General features: G+C 42.6%; 3 protein-coding genes across 3 annotated transcripts in view; 2 read left to right on the forward strand and 1 right to left on the reverse strand.

Moving 5' to 3' along the window:
* The window catches only part of rnf13 (ring finger protein 13), a 36,484-nt gene extending 36,228 nt beyond the window's left edge, over positions 1 to 256 (reverse strand). The window contains exon 1 of the mRNA XM_056603821.1: positions 44 to 256. The gene's annotated coding sequence lies outside the window, so the exon portion shown is untranslated. The remainder of the gene's footprint in view (positions 1 to 43) is intronic.
* Positions 257 to 843: 587 nt separating this feature from the next.
* On the forward strand, positions 844 to 4,962 carry LOC130393504 (protein ANKUB1-like). The gene is made up of 6 exons (XM_056604177.1): positions 844 to 1,086; positions 1,331 to 1,474; positions 2,801 to 3,017; positions 3,289 to 3,403; positions 3,542 to 4,450; positions 4,561 to 4,962. Exons 1-6 carry the CDS (start codon positions 844 to 846, stop codon positions 4,640 to 4,642), a joined length of 1,710 nt encoding a protein of 569 aa, XP_056460152.1. The 3' UTR covers positions 4,643 to 4,962.
* A 191-nt stretch (positions 4,963 to 5,153) lies between these two features.
* On the forward strand, positions 5,154 to 17,364 carry ppp1r2 (protein phosphatase 1, regulatory (inhibitor) subunit 2). The gene is made up of 6 exons (XM_056603822.1): positions 5,154 to 5,537; positions 9,458 to 9,565; positions 10,062 to 10,145; positions 11,763 to 11,866; positions 13,796 to 14,026; positions 14,699 to 17,364. Exons 1-6 carry the CDS (start codon positions 5,407 to 5,409, stop codon positions 14,716 to 14,718), a joined length of 678 nt encoding a protein of 225 aa, XP_056459797.1. The 5' UTR covers positions 5,154 to 5,406; the 3' UTR covers positions 14,719 to 17,364.
* Positions 17,365 to 17,889: the final 525 nt, after the last annotated feature.

Raw genomic sequence — 17,889 nt, forward strand, 5'->3', positions numbered from 1 at the left:
GCATGTTGCTAGGCCAACTAGCTGGCTCGACGTAGATCCTTACCTTTCAATGTTTCAGGAGGTGTGTCTTTTCTATAGAATAAGATACCCGTGTGTACATAACAGGCTGTAGCTACGTGTGGGTAATACAGTGCACAATCAAGATGATATGTGATAACTTCATTCCGTTTACCAGGCAGGCCCGTACGCCGGAGAATGTCAACAATAATCCGCTCGCTAGATTTTTCGTGTAGGGATGCGAACTTCCGCCATCACACACGCCTCGAGCCAAATACAGATTTTCCATTGGTCAGTTTGCCTGTCAGTTATTTCCAGTACGTAATGTCCCAGACGTAAACATATCCACGTGATGGCAACAATCTTCTGCTGCTATCTCCAGTCAGGAATTTACTGTATAAATAACGAAAGCTATTTCAACAAACAATTACTTCATTGCATTTTTTTCTTGAACCCCCAAGTTAACGAGAATAAAATTAAGATGGTTTATACAAAAAAGCCTTTAACTCATTGCATTAGAAATAAACGTGGGCTATACTTTAGCACCCTCTAGAGGGGCTAAAGCTATTGATTTGTTGTATTTCAATTCCTTATGTATTATGGCCCAATTGTATCTAGTGCTAGACTGTTAAACTGTATGGCAAAACTGTGTGGTCTACCAAACATATAACCCAAATCTAAATAATGTTGATTAAAATAATCTTTATCCAACAGGAAAAAGTAAGGTGCATCAAGTTCACAGCCCAGTGCAAATTCAAAATGGGAAGATACAAAAAAAGAATACGCATCCAGCCTGTTCTTTATTTATGATAGAGGGTCTTCCTCCCAGCAACCCACCCTACACTGATGCCACCCTACACTGACGCCGGCCCCCCCTTATGCAACGGCCCAGCCCCTCACTTTATATACCTCACTCACACTGCTCTGTCTGACCAGAACACCAGCGAAGGGAAAGGGGAAGGAGGCAGCGGGGTCCTCACCACTGGATGGCTGTCAGACATGAAGATCTTCGTCTCCTATGAAGACTTCAGGGAGCCCTTCCACGTCTCCGCGGACCAGACTGTGGGGGTCGTTAAGCAGATGGTGACGGTAGTAAAAGTTCTGAATTGGGGTCTCTTCTGGGAGCTTCTTTGTCAGGTTATTTGACTGATTTCCATCAAACACCAAAAAATCGTTGGCGAGCAGTATAGAGAAAGATGAAGGGAAACTAGTAGACTACTAAGAAATTGAAATGCCTATGCGTAGTAATATACCATTATGCATATCTGCATATCTTAAAGAGTTTCACATATTTGAAAATGTCATCGGTGTTCGTCTTATCTTTTATTTCTAGAAATACTTTCTTTTGCAATTAGCCAATGACAAGGATGTCCAGCAAGAGCTGGAGTTAAGTTACGCTGGTGCATCTCTGCAGGATGGCTGGGTCCTGGGCGACGTGGGGGTCAGTCCTGGAGCTGTCCTCCGGTGCCTCATTAAGGTATTTATCACTGTAAGAATATAGAGTTAATTAATGTACTTTTCAACAGATAGTGAGAATCAAATCTTGTTGAAAGACACGGGTCGGTTTATAATGGTTTTGTTTGACGATACAGTCGAATTGTGGTAGAAAAAAGACTAAAGCACATTCTGAATTCATCAAATGTTTAGCAAGAGGACTTGTTTGTGTTAATTATAGGTCAATTAATATTGGTCTAAATGACAGTGGGACAACAAGTTATATCATTGTTTAGCTTCAAAAATAGTTAATTTCAAAGTTAGTTTTTAATACATTGTAAACAAATATTTAAGAAAAAACCTACACTTTTATGTATGCTCATTATTTTATTGTTGTTAATGCTTACCCTTGGTCTTAAAGAATAATGTTGTTTCATAAAACATGGGTTACTGCACATTATTTAATTATTCTGCAATAGCAATAAGATTAATGTGTGGAAAATGATGGCCTCTGACCCACGCACAGCAAGGTTAAGCCACACCTCGATATGAACACTATGTTCCCAACAGAGAAACGGCTTTCAAAGGAATGGGTTTATGAGTGTTAGTCTTCAGTTTATCCTGTTGACGCCTTGTGTTGCAAGAGTCATTCAAAGACAAAAAGACCCCGGTTTAAACTATCAGACAGATGCCAAGACTGTCACTAGGCAACTTTGCATAAGAAATCACATACACACAAGCATGTGTGTGTGTGTGTGTGTGTGTGTGTGTGTGTGTGTGTGTGTGTGTGTGTGTGTGTGTGTGTGTGTGTGTGTGTGTGTGTGTGTGACTGAAGGTATTTATTGTCCTCCAAACTTTACTACAGAGTAACAATAGCAGTGCTACATAAAGGCTAAAGCAACACATACCCATTGCATCGGTGTGCCAAAAGCAACATCTGCATATATGGGGAATCGGGAGACAGAGAGCAGCAATGTAACCTTACCAATATTACCATAGGATATTAAAAAAAAGTCAGGAGCAAATGACAGACCCAAGCATGGGAATATAAATGTGAATGATTAAATAATATAAAAACAATATTTTACATTATTATTATTAATATTTTGATATGACTCTCAGGAAAATCTTTCTATGAACTGATGTTATTCTTGAACTCATGTTATACCGAAAAAAGCTGAATAATAATTGTCTGTTTAAGTGCTTTTAATGTGTTGTTAAATCACTCTGGATGATAGAGGTCAAGAAAAAACGTTGTTACTGTAATCAGACACTCTGTGAAGATTAATTTGTGTAAGCTTATTATTTCACAATGCAACCTTTCTAATGGCTAAACACATTTTTGTGCTTTGTCTTGCTTTTTTTTCAGAACAAACCACCACCTGCGATACAGGTGTTCAATGTAGTGACGCAGGAGACATTCTCCGTTATAGAACCTACACCCCTTTTGAGTACCACGGTAGCCAGGCTCAAAACAATCATCTCCCTGCATGTGGGCCTACCAGTCAGCACCTTCAGACTGAGTACGGCTCTCGGAGTTGAACTCTATGACTGCAACCTACTGAGCGACTATGACATAGAATTGGGTAGGCTGACATTTCACCACACGTCCTCCTCTTATGAATGTTTGACACCTTGTGATTTAAAGTCATTGTTATATTGCGCACTCTACAGACTTGAAGGTGTCATACACAAATACTAGTTTGTTATCATAAAGTGCATTATTTCACTATTTGTCTATAACAGTCTTTGTTGTGCTTCTAGACCAATTGTTTTAAAAATGACAATGAACGTTTCAATATTTTTTTCTGCATGTTCCGTTCGTATAGACTGCAACAGTTTCTGCTTTTTCTAAAGGGAGTACTCTTCAATTGGACACATGGGACGGGTGGGTGGAGTTCATTCAGGGCTGTGTTCGAGGACACATATTGGCAATCCAATGCCACCTGTCAAAAGAGAAGGCAGTGATGAGGTATGATGCTAACACATGGTTTGTGTCAATAACAGCCTACTCCGGTGTACTTTAATGTCAAATATATACAAAGAGCTGTGGTATGGGTTTCAATCACTCAGCGAGTCAAGCGAGATCAATATTTTGCTGCTATTGCAGGTTTCAACTGCGGGTGGCGCTCTCCATCGCTGCCTTCATGGGCCACCTGGAGCTAGCGGACTGGCTTCTACAGAGGAGGGCGCGCCCCGAGCGACCAGTAGGGGTCCATCCGTATCGTCTGTGGTGCCACAAAACTTCTCACCAAGACAGCAGCAAATGCCCCATCCACATAGCCGCAGAGCGCGGTCAGCTTCTCATCCTCAAACTCTTTGTCAGCAACAACCCTGTGACCTTGGCCACTAGAGACCGTTGTGGCCGCTGCCCCTTGCAGATCGCCCTCCAGCACCGTCACAAAATGTGTGTGTGCTACATAGTCAGCAAGCTCTACTCGGTGATGTCTCTTCCAAAGTTGTGTGTGTCCATGCGTGTCTACCTTCAGATCAAAGCCTGGGTGAAGGTAGGACAAACAAAAGCAGCATTCAAGAGAGCGCATGCAACCAGGGCTTCGATTAAATCCAGGGCCGGAGACACAGTGCTGGTGGATGGCTTCACAGAGTCGAAAATGTCATCCAAACCTGTTAGAGATGAGACCAAAGTACCCAGAAAGATTGGAGCCAAGGTTTTGACGCCTCTCACGGGTTCACGTCTACTCTACGGACGGCCACTAGAGGGAGACAAACAGCAGCTGCAGAGCCTGTGTCCTGCCGACAACGCTGTGTCCAAGAAAATACAGAGACAACGAATAAATTGTAGAAAGAGAGGTGTTGATGTCTTTTCAGGTGAAAGCAAGGATGACAGGGATAGAGATTCGCCGGGAGGCAGGGCATGGCTGCCACCCATCACATTTGGTACTAATCCAAGGCAGCTAAATCTCCAAGCGCAGGAAAAGCCCCTCATGCTTAATAACGCTCATGGAAGTGGCGACCGCACCCACAAGGAAAATGCCGTTTACTGGCTGGCCATTTCCAGGTCTGTCTATTACGAATACATTATATATGTTTTTCTTTTGTATACAATAATATCGCTAGGCCTATACATTTTGTATTTGCGTGTAACATGTATTTTTCTCTGTGATGAAGTACATTTACAGAGAAATCCTGGCTGCAGCAGCTAGGCGTGGCTCGTTCCCTGGCCCGAAGGTGTGTCCAGAGAATGGACTAGACATTCACAGGAGGAAGAATTGTCCCCTCACTTTTTTTGTCACATGACGTTTGAAACTAAAGTGGCACTGTGACGCACAGCAAACCATAGACAAATTGTTCATAAATAAAATATATGAAAAGGCTTTTAGAGACACGCCTACTGTTTTTTTCTTTAAAAACATTTTTGGGTTGTGTTGTAGTATTTTCCTATCCCTTATATGTTTTCAATTTTTGAAGCATGTTAATTTGGTGAATGCATAGACACTGCATGAAATGTTAGGCTACAACTTTGTTTGACAGAGGTCAATAAGGACCTGCCATGTTTTACTTGAAATAAAATGAATCAATATGTATACATTCGTAGTCTAAGAGTAATCTATCATTTTTTCTGCACACATGTATAAGGGTTCCCACTGTATTTTTGATTACAACAGTATTTTTGACCCGTCAAACATGGCGTATTTTACGATCCAATTTTTATTGACTTCTCGCGAGATTGTTGGTCCAAGAAGACAGAGCCGCGCGAAGGTAGTGCCTTGCTTGGCGGTTGTATGCGTATGATGTGCGCACTGTCAATGTGTGCAGCACAGGAATGATAGATTACTCTCAACTTTGTACAAGAGAGTAGAGTTATGAGGATGTGTGCATATAAAACGTAACTGGTCCTCGGTTTATGGTAGTCAAAACTGAATTAATCTATAAGGAATTGCGTTCTTCTAAGAAATTGCTACGAGACAATTTGCCTACTTTGAGAAAACCGGCGGCGGTCACACAGCGTGTGGAATGGCAGCGACACGACCGATTAAAGGTATCCTGAAAAACAAAAACAACGAGACGAACATCAAACCCCTGCCCGAAGATGTGCCCTCGGAAAACCCCGAAGAAACGCCCGGACTTTCTGAGGATGACCAGCAGTAAGTCACACGCCAACTAACTTCAGCCCACACTCCTAGCCAAGGCTGCTAGCTAAACACTTGTTAGCCGCCACCGGTGGTCCAACGAACTGCGGTTATGTCGTTAAACGTATTCCATCATTGCTCCATGTATGTAGAGTTCACTGTATGTGTAGTTATTGCAAAGTCTATGTGTGTTTCATGGTGCTCATCCCTGCTCTATTGGACGAGCGAACCTAATCAGTTAGCTAGATGTGCAGAGAATAAGCAGGCAGGAGCTAACAGCAGCGGTGGTGACAGGGGCGGCACAGTCACGTTACGATCCATATCTTTAACTAGGCAGTAGACACTGTACACTTGCCTTTGGGGCCCGTTTCTACAAACACCTGGTTGTTCCTGACCGTTTCGCTATCGGTCAGCAAACAACTCGAGATTACCGTCTTTCATACCAAACATATTCCACGGCAGTAAGGCAAGCCCTTTCAGGTTTCATCGTTGACAATGTTTGGTTCTGGTAGAGCCATACTAGTGATGCGCAGATCCAGTAACGTTAGTGATGTACAGTACATGTTGGCCCGGTTATTGACCTGAGTTCCCTCGTTAGATTGGCCAGCAGTTTAATGCAAATCACCCATTATTGGGAGATGTCTTTGACTGCTGATATATTTTTTGATTATTATTAATAGTTCAGAACTAGTATTATAATAAATACAGAACAAATTACAGTGAAAGTGTAATGTTCAGTGTTTGACCTCTTCTTATACATCAGTTTACTCTTAGCCAGTGGATAATCTAACCCTTGAACTTACTAAAAGTAAAACCTGGCAAAGCATTTGTTGGGAGCATTTACAAGCCCTTGTAGGGTATAGTGTAGAATGTTATGTTGTCTTTAGCGTTGTTTCCTTTTCTCCTTCTCGAGATGTTATTCGACAGCCTTTGGCTGAACTGCCCTATGAGAAAATAGGTCACGCTCACGCAAGATGGCAGATATTAATATATTCCATTCCCGATAGTGACACCATTTTTTTCTGTGTTGATACGAAAATAGTCTGAAGAAAATAGGATGATGTGTGTTACCAGGCAGCACTAAATACAAACTGCACAGTAGCTGCACTGTAGCATGCTAGAACCAGCATGGTGGAACGAACTCTCCACTGACAGGACAGCAGAAACCCTACACATCTTCTGTCGCAGACTGAAAGCTCACCTGTTAAGACCGTGTCTCGGCCAATGAAAACAACGACAACAGCAACAACAACTCTACCTCTTATTTGTTAAATGTAGCACTAAAGAATATTGCTTTTTTGGGGGTGTATCTTCATGGTTGAATGCACCTATCGTAAGTCGCTCTGGATAAAAGTGCCAGCTGAATAAATGTAATGCAGGTTTTCAGCTAGTTAATAAGGACTGCTTCTGCTTCTTAGGAGACGTGTCTGACCTTGGAAAGACTTTGACTGACTTTCAAAAGGTATTGACCATGATGCAAGGTTGTGCCAACAAACTTAAAACAATATGCTCTATTGTAGGGCATTGAATTGCGGCCAATGCAGCTTCAACAGAATGTAATTTATTATGAGCAGACTGTCAACAGACAATTTCCTTCTGCTTCTTTTTAACCTTAACCTTAATGACCGAAGGATTTAGGGCTTTCAATAAACTAGTTTATTTTGTTATGTTTGTTTGTTTACTTTTATTATAAAGAGAAGCCAAAGTTAATTCTGCATTTATTATTCTTAAAATACCGAAAGACAGGCACTGGCAAATTAAACCAGGTTCTACTTTTTAATCAAACTTGACTCCAGTCCACCTGTAGGAAATTACATCCTATTTATGAATAAATATTTTAAAAGCTGGTTTTGGGGTACCTGCTGGTTAAGGGAGACATTCACATTAACGTTTCTCTAAACCTGTTACTCAAACTCTTTATTGTTTGAACGACTGAATTCGATGGGCTGACATCTTTTTTTTCCTATTGGAGCCCTGTTTCTTGCCTTCAATCAACCAACCATTATCGTTGTTCCTTGTCATGCATATTTAATTCCATACAACAATGGTCTGTGTGTTTGGAGAAGGACATGCGCTTCTGTGAAACTGTATCTTTCCTTCACTATCTTTCAAGCCGCATATGTTGACAGCTTGGCATCGGCACGCAGTAAAGCTAGACTATATTGTGAAGGAACAACCCCCCTACCAGGACATTTTATCCTGGTCATCGATGCCGACTGAGGGCAACTGAGGGCACTTGACTTAAAAAAAATTCCATCTAACAAATGGGAGAATAATTGAAATCATACAGGTCAACAATAAGTTTGAGAGTTTGTTCTGGTATACACTTTTGTTCCTCTGTAGGGTTAGGTATAGCACTCTTTTGATACTGTGCCGGGATTGGTTAAAGTTGAGACATTTTTGGGGGATAATTTGTATTAATAATTGAAAGATATCATAAGGAACCACCTGTCTTATCAGCCTAGGGACGTTGACCTCATGCTCCCACTCACTAAATAATTCTGAAAGACCTCATCCCCACATGCCCAGGTATTTTGAGGATGATATTCCTAAATAATTAACCTCAGCAATGCCCTTTGCCTGCAAAATATGTAAAGATACGCTTATAAAACTCACCAGAAACCTGGCGAGATCTGCTTAATCCTAACCACACCAGCCAACAAGGTCCTGCATGTCATGTTCCTGTGTGTCCATTTCTTATCTCTCAGGGATCCGTTTGATTGAACCCCTCCGAAGTGAACACACTAGAAACGGCAACATGGGAGACCTTTAGACCTTTTCCACACCACTCACTCTGAGACGATGCCACCCGATAGTGCATCTCGGCTAACCGTGGCGCCAGCTCACTCCAGTTAATGAGTTTTAACTGGAGTGAGCTTCTCAAGCAAGACCTACCCTTCTGTCGGCCACCTCGGAAGGATGCTCTGCAGAGCATAGGCAGGAATACGTCTCTATATTTAGTCCCTGATGCTAGTCTCTGCCCTTCAGGGGAGTGCGATCCACTTCTCTCACAGATGGAGGTTGCGTCATCCACGCTCATTTCATTTCACTCGTTAAATTACAGATTATACCACCGCTGAATGGATTTGTAGTGGAACAGAGGCCCGTGGTGGTTGTGAGTCACGTACACCCGACGAGGTTGGAGCTCAGGTGTGCGAACCCTCTCCTCCTCCAGGGCGGTTCAGAGTCTCAGCCACACAGCATGTCCTCAAGGCCCCCCACTGATCAATTCCAATATTGATGCTAACCTGCCGAGCTCTGACTTTTCCTCCTTCCTCTTCCTTCTGAGGCTGCTAAGAGAGGCTGTTCATAAGCGCCCTCACCGTGCATTGTGATTAGGGGATAACCCCGCCCTCCCCAAGCTGACTGGGCTGTGTCTAGAAAAGCTCTATTTAAATTAAATTGAGCACTCGTGATTTGAAATGAAATCTCTATGGTTTTCTCCCTTGCCGTTAGTTTGTCGTTATTGTCTAAGGCAGACAGGGCCCTTTTCTAATTCATTTCCTTCATGGATTTCAAAGTTCAGTCTATTGTCTGAAACACAGCTGTGAGAATATGGTTGGTACAGGTTTCCCTTGAGCAGAGACCAACTCGGTTCAGTTGTCTAAATAAAAAGCAAACTGGAACAGTGAGACTTTTTTTTATCCTGACTCAAGACTTTCTGCACAAAACGAGGGCGGCAATGCAAATAGTTTTATCCTCTTTCCCCAAGTATTTTAATATGCTTATTTGTTAATCAGTTTAGTTCTCTGTGGCGGCACCTTTCTGTCAAACATTCTTCCATTTATTAATGGCATTAATCACCATTGTTTCTATGTTCTAAGCTCTATAGAAATGCTGGTGGTAACACTCCAATCCTTTGTCGTTTTGTTTTGGGTTATTTTCTTCCTCTGTGACCAACGTGCTTCCTCTGCCCTTCTCCTCTCCTTCCACAGGAAGAAGTCCCAGAAGTGGGACGAGATGAACATCCTTGCGACGTACCACCCAGCTGACAAAGACTACGGTATGATGAAGATAGACGAACCCAGCACGCCCTACAACAGGTGAGGAGCTCCTCGCCTCTCTCTCCCTCCTTTCACTCGGCTGTCGTGTCTCCTCCTTCTTTGTCATCTTCTTCCCATCCCAACATTGACCAACCTTTGCCTGTCATGATTTGAATCGACTTTCTCTTCTACCTGATTACTCGCTCGCTCGCTCGCTCGCTCGCTCACTCACTCACTCACTCACTCACTCACTCACTCACTCACTCACTCACTCACTCACTCACTCACTCACTCACTCACTCACTCACTCACTCACTCACTCACTCACTCACTCACTCACTCACTCACTCACTCACTCACTCACTCACTCACTCACTCACTCACTCACTCACTCACTCACTCACTCACTCACTCACTCACTCACTCGCTCTCACTGTCTCATTCACCTATCATGCACAAACCCTTCCATTCTCTTTCCTCCGGCCTTTCGTTCCCTGAAAGGTCTCTGGTTCTTCTGTCGTCTCATTCTCTGACACCTCTCTCTTTGCCCTCTCAGGATGGTGGGTGACGAAGATGACGAGGGTGCCCTCAGTGACTCAGACGGTCACAGCGCGCCTACGGCCGACGACCTAGCCTCAAAGTAAGTATAGGGAGGGAGGGAGGCAGGCAGGAAGGAAGGAAGGAAGAGAGGAGATAGAGCTCCAGTGTATATTGTCATCAGACTTTGATACCTGATCTCGCAGTTGATTGCCACAGCCAACCAAAAACAACCCCATTTGACCTGCATGTGTACGCAGCTATTCTCATGGTGAAAGTGCTTTGAAAGTTATTGTCTTATCAGCTACTTCGCTTTATCCTCTGGTCTCTCCAATGACGCACATGGTTGCGAGTCGTAGTGCCTTGCAAAGTGCTGCTTCTGCATACTGTTAGCTGTGTACACACTTTTGTGTTTACTATTTATTCTTTGGATTATCCTCCATCATCCGTTTGTCTATAGTCGAAATGGGAGTATGATGTGTGTATGTGTTAGTTAAGTAATCCTTTATTGTCCCTTTTTTGGGGGAAATTCTTTCTTTACTTTTTGACCCATCCTGGACTCCTCCTTAACATGTGTTAAGGAGGAGTAAGGATGGTGTGACTCATCAGCAGCTGTCAGGGTAAACGGTAGCGCTAGCAGCAACTAGCAGTAGCAAGGCAGGCATCCAGGCCTGACCTGGCAGTAACTCATGGCTGAGCTGCAGCGTGAAGCAGCTGCTCTGTCGATGCCTGCAGCCCCGAGCTGCCCAGGCAGTATGCTGTCGCAGTCTACTGTACTCTGCCTCTGAGCGGACTGCAATATTGGTGTGTGTGTGTGTGTGTGTGTGTGTGTGTGTGTGTGTGTGTGTGTGTGTGTGTGTGTGTGTGTGTGTGTGTGTGTGTGTGTGTGTGTGTGTGTGTGTGTGTGTGTGTGTGTGTGTGTGTGTGTGTGGGAATCATTTTGCTGCCGCGTCACAAAATAGTTTAAGCAATCATGTTTTTTAATGTGTGAGATTAACGGACAGCCGAATGGGAGCTGTGCTGGATTCTAATAGTAGGACTTTGCTCCTGGCCACTGTGCTCATACAAGGTAGTGCATTATCCAGGAAGGGTGTGGGCCTGATCTCAGCGCTACAAGAAGGGAATGTGAGACAGCTCCAGGCTCCTAAGTCAATTAGCTACATTTGATTCACCAAAAGCCTTTTTGATAGGCCAACAGCTGCTCCCGCTCATCCTGCTGGTCACTTCACTCTTCTCCTCCTTGTCTGTGAATCATCTCCAACATTATATTCTTTCATTCTTATGTATTGCTCTTGCCACATTTTGCCGATCCTTTTCTCGCGTTATTCCGACTTCGAGGCTGAATCGTTTCCTTTCCCCCTGGGTTCTCTCCATCTCAGTCGCTGTCTGCTGGTTCTCCCGGACTAATAGCCTCTCCCCAGGGCCATTGTAGCTTTTACTTTAACGCTTTGATTCTGCAGGCGACCATCCTTCTCTTTGTTCTGGAACCAGCATAAAACGTCTCTGTGTGATGGTCGCTTTCTTTCCTTTATTCAGGTTGACCTGGCAGTATATTCCACGGAGAATGGGGTTTGGGTTCATCGGTTTGCTGCGTGAGATCCCATCTCTGAATGAACACGCGGACAGACCACCGGGGACGCCTGGCTAGTCATGCGCCCCTCCCTGCTATATATTCTGTTTTAATAAGGCTTCTTCCATTTCCCCCATCCGTCTCTTTCAGGCTAACGGCAGCAGAGAACGTAGATCACCGATTCATGGGGGGGGAGGAGGAGGAGGGGAGCAGTGAAGAGGAGGAGGAAGAGGAGATAAGTGCTGAAGAACAAGGTACAGGACCAAACCAGGGTGTCCGCGCATCCTTAAAGTCTTAAAAAGTCTTAAATTCATGTTTCTAAATTTAAGGCCTTGAAAAGTCTTAAATTCGTTCCAAATTCGTTATATGCTGGTCTTAAATACTGTAACTCAAGGTCTTAAATTTGTCGGGGCATTATTTTTCTCGTTGGACTGTTCAGGAAGGACATATAGAGAGGCTTCTTTCTTGCTAGCTGCATATATAAATGATTATCTGCGTGCTTGCTAGCTAGTCTGCGACAATGGGTAGGTGAATGAGTCTCATTGAGTGACACACATGCTATGCTTGGGTTATAATACAGCAGGATCCCCCCCACCATTGCGTGTTTTAGGTCTTAAATTTCATTCAAGGTGGTATTAAAAAGGTCTTAAAAAGTCTTAAATTTGACTTTAAGACACACAGACAGACACAGTCACACACATACAATGAACTTTAGCCTTATACCGAACGTCTTGTCCGTATTACTCCCTCAGAGCAGTGGCGAACACACTGGGGCTGTTCCAAGTGAACAATGGCCCTTTTGGGACCACAGCCTCCAAGCCTTCTCCCTGTATGTCTATCTGCCCTCTTCAAAGACTTGAGTCTCTAGAGCACTTCCTAGCCACACAGTGTGAACTGTGTTTAGTTTAGCTTGCCTGATGTCTCTCTACACTGCAGACTGGTTGATTAGTGACTGACAGATGTCAACTGTCTCTTGGACTAGATTAGAATGCTAACGTGTCCTCCCAGACGTGATTGGCAGATGAGGCAACCTCGCGCTACAATTTCCAAACTCTTTGATTTAGTGTACCGTTGTGTAATCTACTTATTCCATTAACACATCCAAGTCCAAAACATTCCCATCATCTCTACAGTAATAATGTGTTCAAGTTCTCGCACATGCTAGCACCCGACCAATACATGCACCCTCGGCCTCTCGGTCTTTCACTCAGGTCTCTCATTGTGAGTGTGGCCTCTAACGGTCTCCCAGCTAAATGTCGCTCACTTCCATATATGGTAACTGGGTCATATACTCTATCCACTTCATCATAGCTGGATGTCTCCCCCCAGCCCCAGTTAGCAGTGATGCTTTCTCTCAAATGATTGTTTACAAAAATAGACCCACTACAGATGCCCGGTGTCGTCTGTAGTCAGACTGCTTTTGAAGTTGCTTTGCCTTCCATTCTTTTTATATTTCTTATATAACCCCGTTACTCTCCTCATTGAGTGATGTTTAATCCTAGCATCTCAAACCACTTCTTCATCATCATGGATTTGTAGTAATGTAGCATATAGTAGCTTATAGCAGATTACAGCAATATGTTGATGAATCCATTAGATAGATCAACCCTTTACATTGCAATATAAGTAGAAGCAAGGCATCAGGAAAAGGGATCTGGCTCCATACAGGGGGGGGTTAATCTGTAACTTCACCTTGTTATGTTATTGAAAACATTACTCATTATGTTGTTAGCAGTCAACATGGAAATGTCCACTGTAACTATGGTGAAAAGGAAATATTTATATGTCTCAAAACCAAAACCGAAAAACGGCAACGGTGGACCGGATGGCAGCGGGTTCACCCGTATCAGGGACTGGTCGTAAATGTTGGTGATTAGGTCGGAGAGATCACTCTTTACTGAGGCACGGCCGTGAAAGGGCGGGAAGAATTGAGTCTGCAGTTCAAGTTCTGTGTTTGCGTTGGCAAGACACAAAAAAAGTGTCACTGCTTTTTTTTTTCCTGCCATCTATTTTTGCATTCTCTCTTATGTACCTCCTTCTCATTTTAAATTTGACGTACTAGTACTTTCTCTTTAGCCAATAGTGTAGTAGTTAGCAGGTGTACAAGTGTTAATAAGCCCCAATAATGCCGCTGCACACCAGCTGTTGGTAACCCACTCCAAATGTCTCTCCCTCTCTCATAGCTAAGAGGTCACAGTTTCAGATGATGAGGAAGATGCACTACAACGAAGGCATGAACATCAAGCTCGCCCGTCAGCTCATCGCCAACGAGGATGACGAAGACGAGGATGAGGACGAAGACGAAGAGATGAGGGACGTGACGGAGGAGGTGGCCACGGCAGCAGAACCAACAGAGGAGAAGGAGGAGAAGGTGGAGGAGACGGAGGAAATCCACGTTGACCCTCCGCAGGAAGGTGAGGAAGAGTTCTGGCCTTCAGGAACGCTTCAGTAGTTGTGCTCTCGGCCTCTTTCGTTCATTTGCACTCAGTCACTATGTGACTCCCCCTGAACGTCTGATTGATGGAGCAAGTTAAGCCGGGCGACTCAAGACAGGATTTTGATTGGCTGTCAGCATTGTCACTCACAGAGATTAATGCGTAGCTCCAGAATGACATGGGTGAATCGGTGCCATTGTTATATTTACATCCACGGGTTTATTCAGTCCGCCAGGATATCTTTCTAATTTTTGTTAGATCACTGAGCATTTGTTGTAAACCCTGTTAGTTTCACCATGACTCGGTCATTCATGACCTTCCGTTTAAGCAGGCAGATTTTGACACAGGTAATCTATGCTGTATCCCAGATATTGTGGAAAGGTTGGCTCAGAGGGAATACAGTAACTGAATCAAAATGGTGGTCTTGCATGAAGCGACGCAAACATTGCGAAACCGTTTGATTTAAAGCTGTCAAACTTTAGCTTATCTTGTTGTCATGTAACCATTAGTGTGCTCCAATCCCTGTAGTTCAGGGCAAAATGGACCTCATCACTTGACGAATAGCGTAACAGAAAGACTATGATTATTGCTTTTGTTTTCTTCATTTTTCTGTCATGTGTCTCTCTAACGCTCTTCTCTTCTGGTTCCTAGCTGAATCTCTGGACTCCTAGGAGTGGCACTCCTCGCTCTGTCCCTGTGTTATCCTGCTTATCTCTACTCTGATCCAGACGGACTACTCCGCTACTGTACTCGCTGTCCTGGTGTTGCACCAACCAGCCGACCACCAAGTCTACACCAACTATAATTCAACACCTTCAACAGCCAATAACATTGCCGGCCTGTCGTCCTTGTCTACAACTCCTTTAAATAACGTAACAATGCAGTGCAATACACCCCTTAAAAAAAAAAAAAAAAGTGTTTTTGACCTTTTACTTCTGGAAGAGATGCTAATGCAGACAACTGACTTCCACTGTTGCCAAGAAGCCTATTCGTTTCCCTTTCTGACCTCTCTCACACTTGATTCGCGCCAAGGACTAAGAACCGGGACTTGTCCCCGAGCTCCTTTTTAAAGACTGTGCTGGACCACTGATTGTTATGAAGCAGGTAGCCCTCTCCCCTCCGTCGTGGAGCAGAGTGGGCTTGCTGACCAGATCCACTGTCTCTCCACAGCAGCCCTGTCGACGCATGGCCCTCTGCATTATTTATCTCAATGGTGGTTGCAGTAGTGAGTAAGGGTTCCATTTATTTATGACCCATAACCTGGCTCTTTGTTTTTTCCCATTCCCCACACATTTTATATAAATCACCTTGGCGAGCTTTCTTGTGTCCTCATAGTATGACTCATAATAACAATGATAATGCCAATTAGCACTCTATGGTTATGAAACATAATGCCATTCGATTAAGATTGTGTGTGACCATATCTTTATTCCAGTGTGTTATTCATGACCAATTATAGAGGCTTCTGATTAACCCTGTAATTGGATCTATTATTATTTCACCTCTACTTGATAACCAGCAGAATTTTCACGACTAAAATATAAATATATGTATTTAAAATATATTGAATCAATCTCACTCATGAACGATTTATAGCATGGCTTCCCGGTTAAAATCTGAATTCCAATACAGAACAATCCCTTTCCTTGCCGCTGCAGTAATGCGCTCAAATGCATCTCATCTACTTATCCCTCATACATCAACTTCTCTCTGTTAAGTATGGAGCATTCTGTCAGTTCAGAATGTCATGTCTCGCATGTTATGCAAGACATGTCAACAGGAACTTTGCTCAAATGTAAAGCTCAAGCTGTAAATTATTATAAATTATACAAACTTACGGTTAAATTAAATCAGCATTCTCATAACTGGCGGGGCTATGTTGCCCCTGATGGTGTATCTTTTTTGACATTTAGAGGACTTTTTTTTTTTACAGGATGAATTAAATTTTTGTAATGTAAAGCTGCCGGTTGTTGCATTTGCCTTGTCTTAAATTCCCAGCACAAGTCTTTCTGCTGGTTCTGTGAAGAGAGAGCTTTGGAAGGCTCTGGGAGAGTAAGAGATAGAGACTGTCTTAAGTGCTATTTAGCCCTTCTGTCATATTAGAGTTTAGACAAGAGGAAAATACCACTTGTAATTTAACTTATGTTCAAAAGATTCAATGTGGAGGAAGGTCTGAAAGAGTATAGAAAGCACATTTTATGTAATACAAAGGTCTTGTAAAGATGTGAAAAGGGGTTTTCATATAATGCTATATTAAATGTAGTTGTACGCACTGTTATAACCGGATATTACATATTGCCCTTAAATGTGTGATTGCCCATTACTGTGTTAATTTATTTGAACCCTAAGCATGTCTTGTCATATATTTTAAAAGCTTCTCTCTACATGCATCTGTCCCTCAGGCCTTATGCACACGTCAGAAGACTGTTTGTTGGTCATTACACAGATTGGGCCGCCATATTGAGTTTGAGCCTTGTGGCTTTAAGGAGTAGTATTAGAGCTCCAAGAGCAGAACACTGAATCACTGAGCTTACATTAAAGCTAACACTTTACTTGCATTTGTTCTGAAAATATCTGTTTAAACTCTTGAACTCCTGAATATATCCAGTGGTAGACCAAAACTAAGTTCAAAGCATGATGTTGACATGCATACATGGTTTAGGAACATTATTGATACAATTATCTGGATTAAATATCTGAACCATAATACAAGTAGGTGAGTCTGCCTGGCTAGGAATTTGACTTAAATACAATTACTGAAACTCAAATCTTAAAATTACTTCATCTTTGTGTGGCATGCTTCTGTTTCTTTATGATTTACGAGCGGATAATGCGTGATCGAAGCTGTATCTATTGCTCCCTCTTCAATCAGATTCTCAATCTGCTATAGCTCATACTGGATGTGGCTTAAATCTGACAAACCTCTTATTCTACGTGTGACTTGTTGCAAAAAGGATGCTTAAGAGTTTTGTTAACTTTGTTACTTGAGATAAAAGGATCGACTGCGCACACATTTATTCACAAGTTGACTTTAACCTCATGATGGAGATTGCAATACTTTACTGTATTCATGTAAGTGTGTATCAATCTACGCTATGGATATGCCATGTCCTCTTTCTCCTGCCCCTCACCTTGCTTTTGAATAGCTAAATATTTACCATGTTTTCAAACAAACACAGAAAATCATGTCTCCTTTCGTGTGTCTCAAGATTGTCTGATTCATATGTTTTTGTATTTCGAATTTGCATGTACTTAATCACAAAGATGTGCATTTTTGTTTCTTCATTAAACAATGTTAGCAAAATCTATGTGACTCAGACCTATGTCATTAATTATATTACAAAATACTAAAATGCATTAAGTTCCAACAAATACGGTTCTTAATTCAAAAGGCTTGGATGTAACAATGCCCATACATCTATTAATGCAGGATCACGTACAAAGTGCATTTTTAAAAATGTGACTTGCACCTGTGCTTGTGGAAGGTTTTCCTCAGGTCAATGTGTTGTGCTAAACCATGGCCACAAGGTGGCAGTTGGACACGCAAAAACAAGTTATCCATGGATTTACAACATTTATAAGCGGATAAAGCAACTAATTACTCAAAGTGGTGCACTGGTGTTGCTTTAACGTATGGCCATGGGTTGCCTACCAACGTTTGCTAAATTTCTGAACCTTTTTTTGTGATTCAATTTCGGATAGTTCATATTCCATTTATTTGCAATATTTGACTGGTTAATTGCATTTCAGAATAAAAAAATGTCCAAGGTTATAAACATATCAGATGTTTAGCACAACCTTAAACAGAGAATAACTTCAAACAGTGTAACAACTATGTAGTA

This window comes from Gadus chalcogrammus, chromosome 12, assembly GCF_026213295.1.
Source record: "Gadus chalcogrammus isolate NIFS_2021 chromosome 12, NIFS_Gcha_1.0, whole genome shotgun sequence".
Classification (NCBI taxonomy): Eukaryota; Metazoa; Chordata; class Actinopteri; order Gadiformes; family Gadidae; genus Gadus; species Gadus chalcogrammus.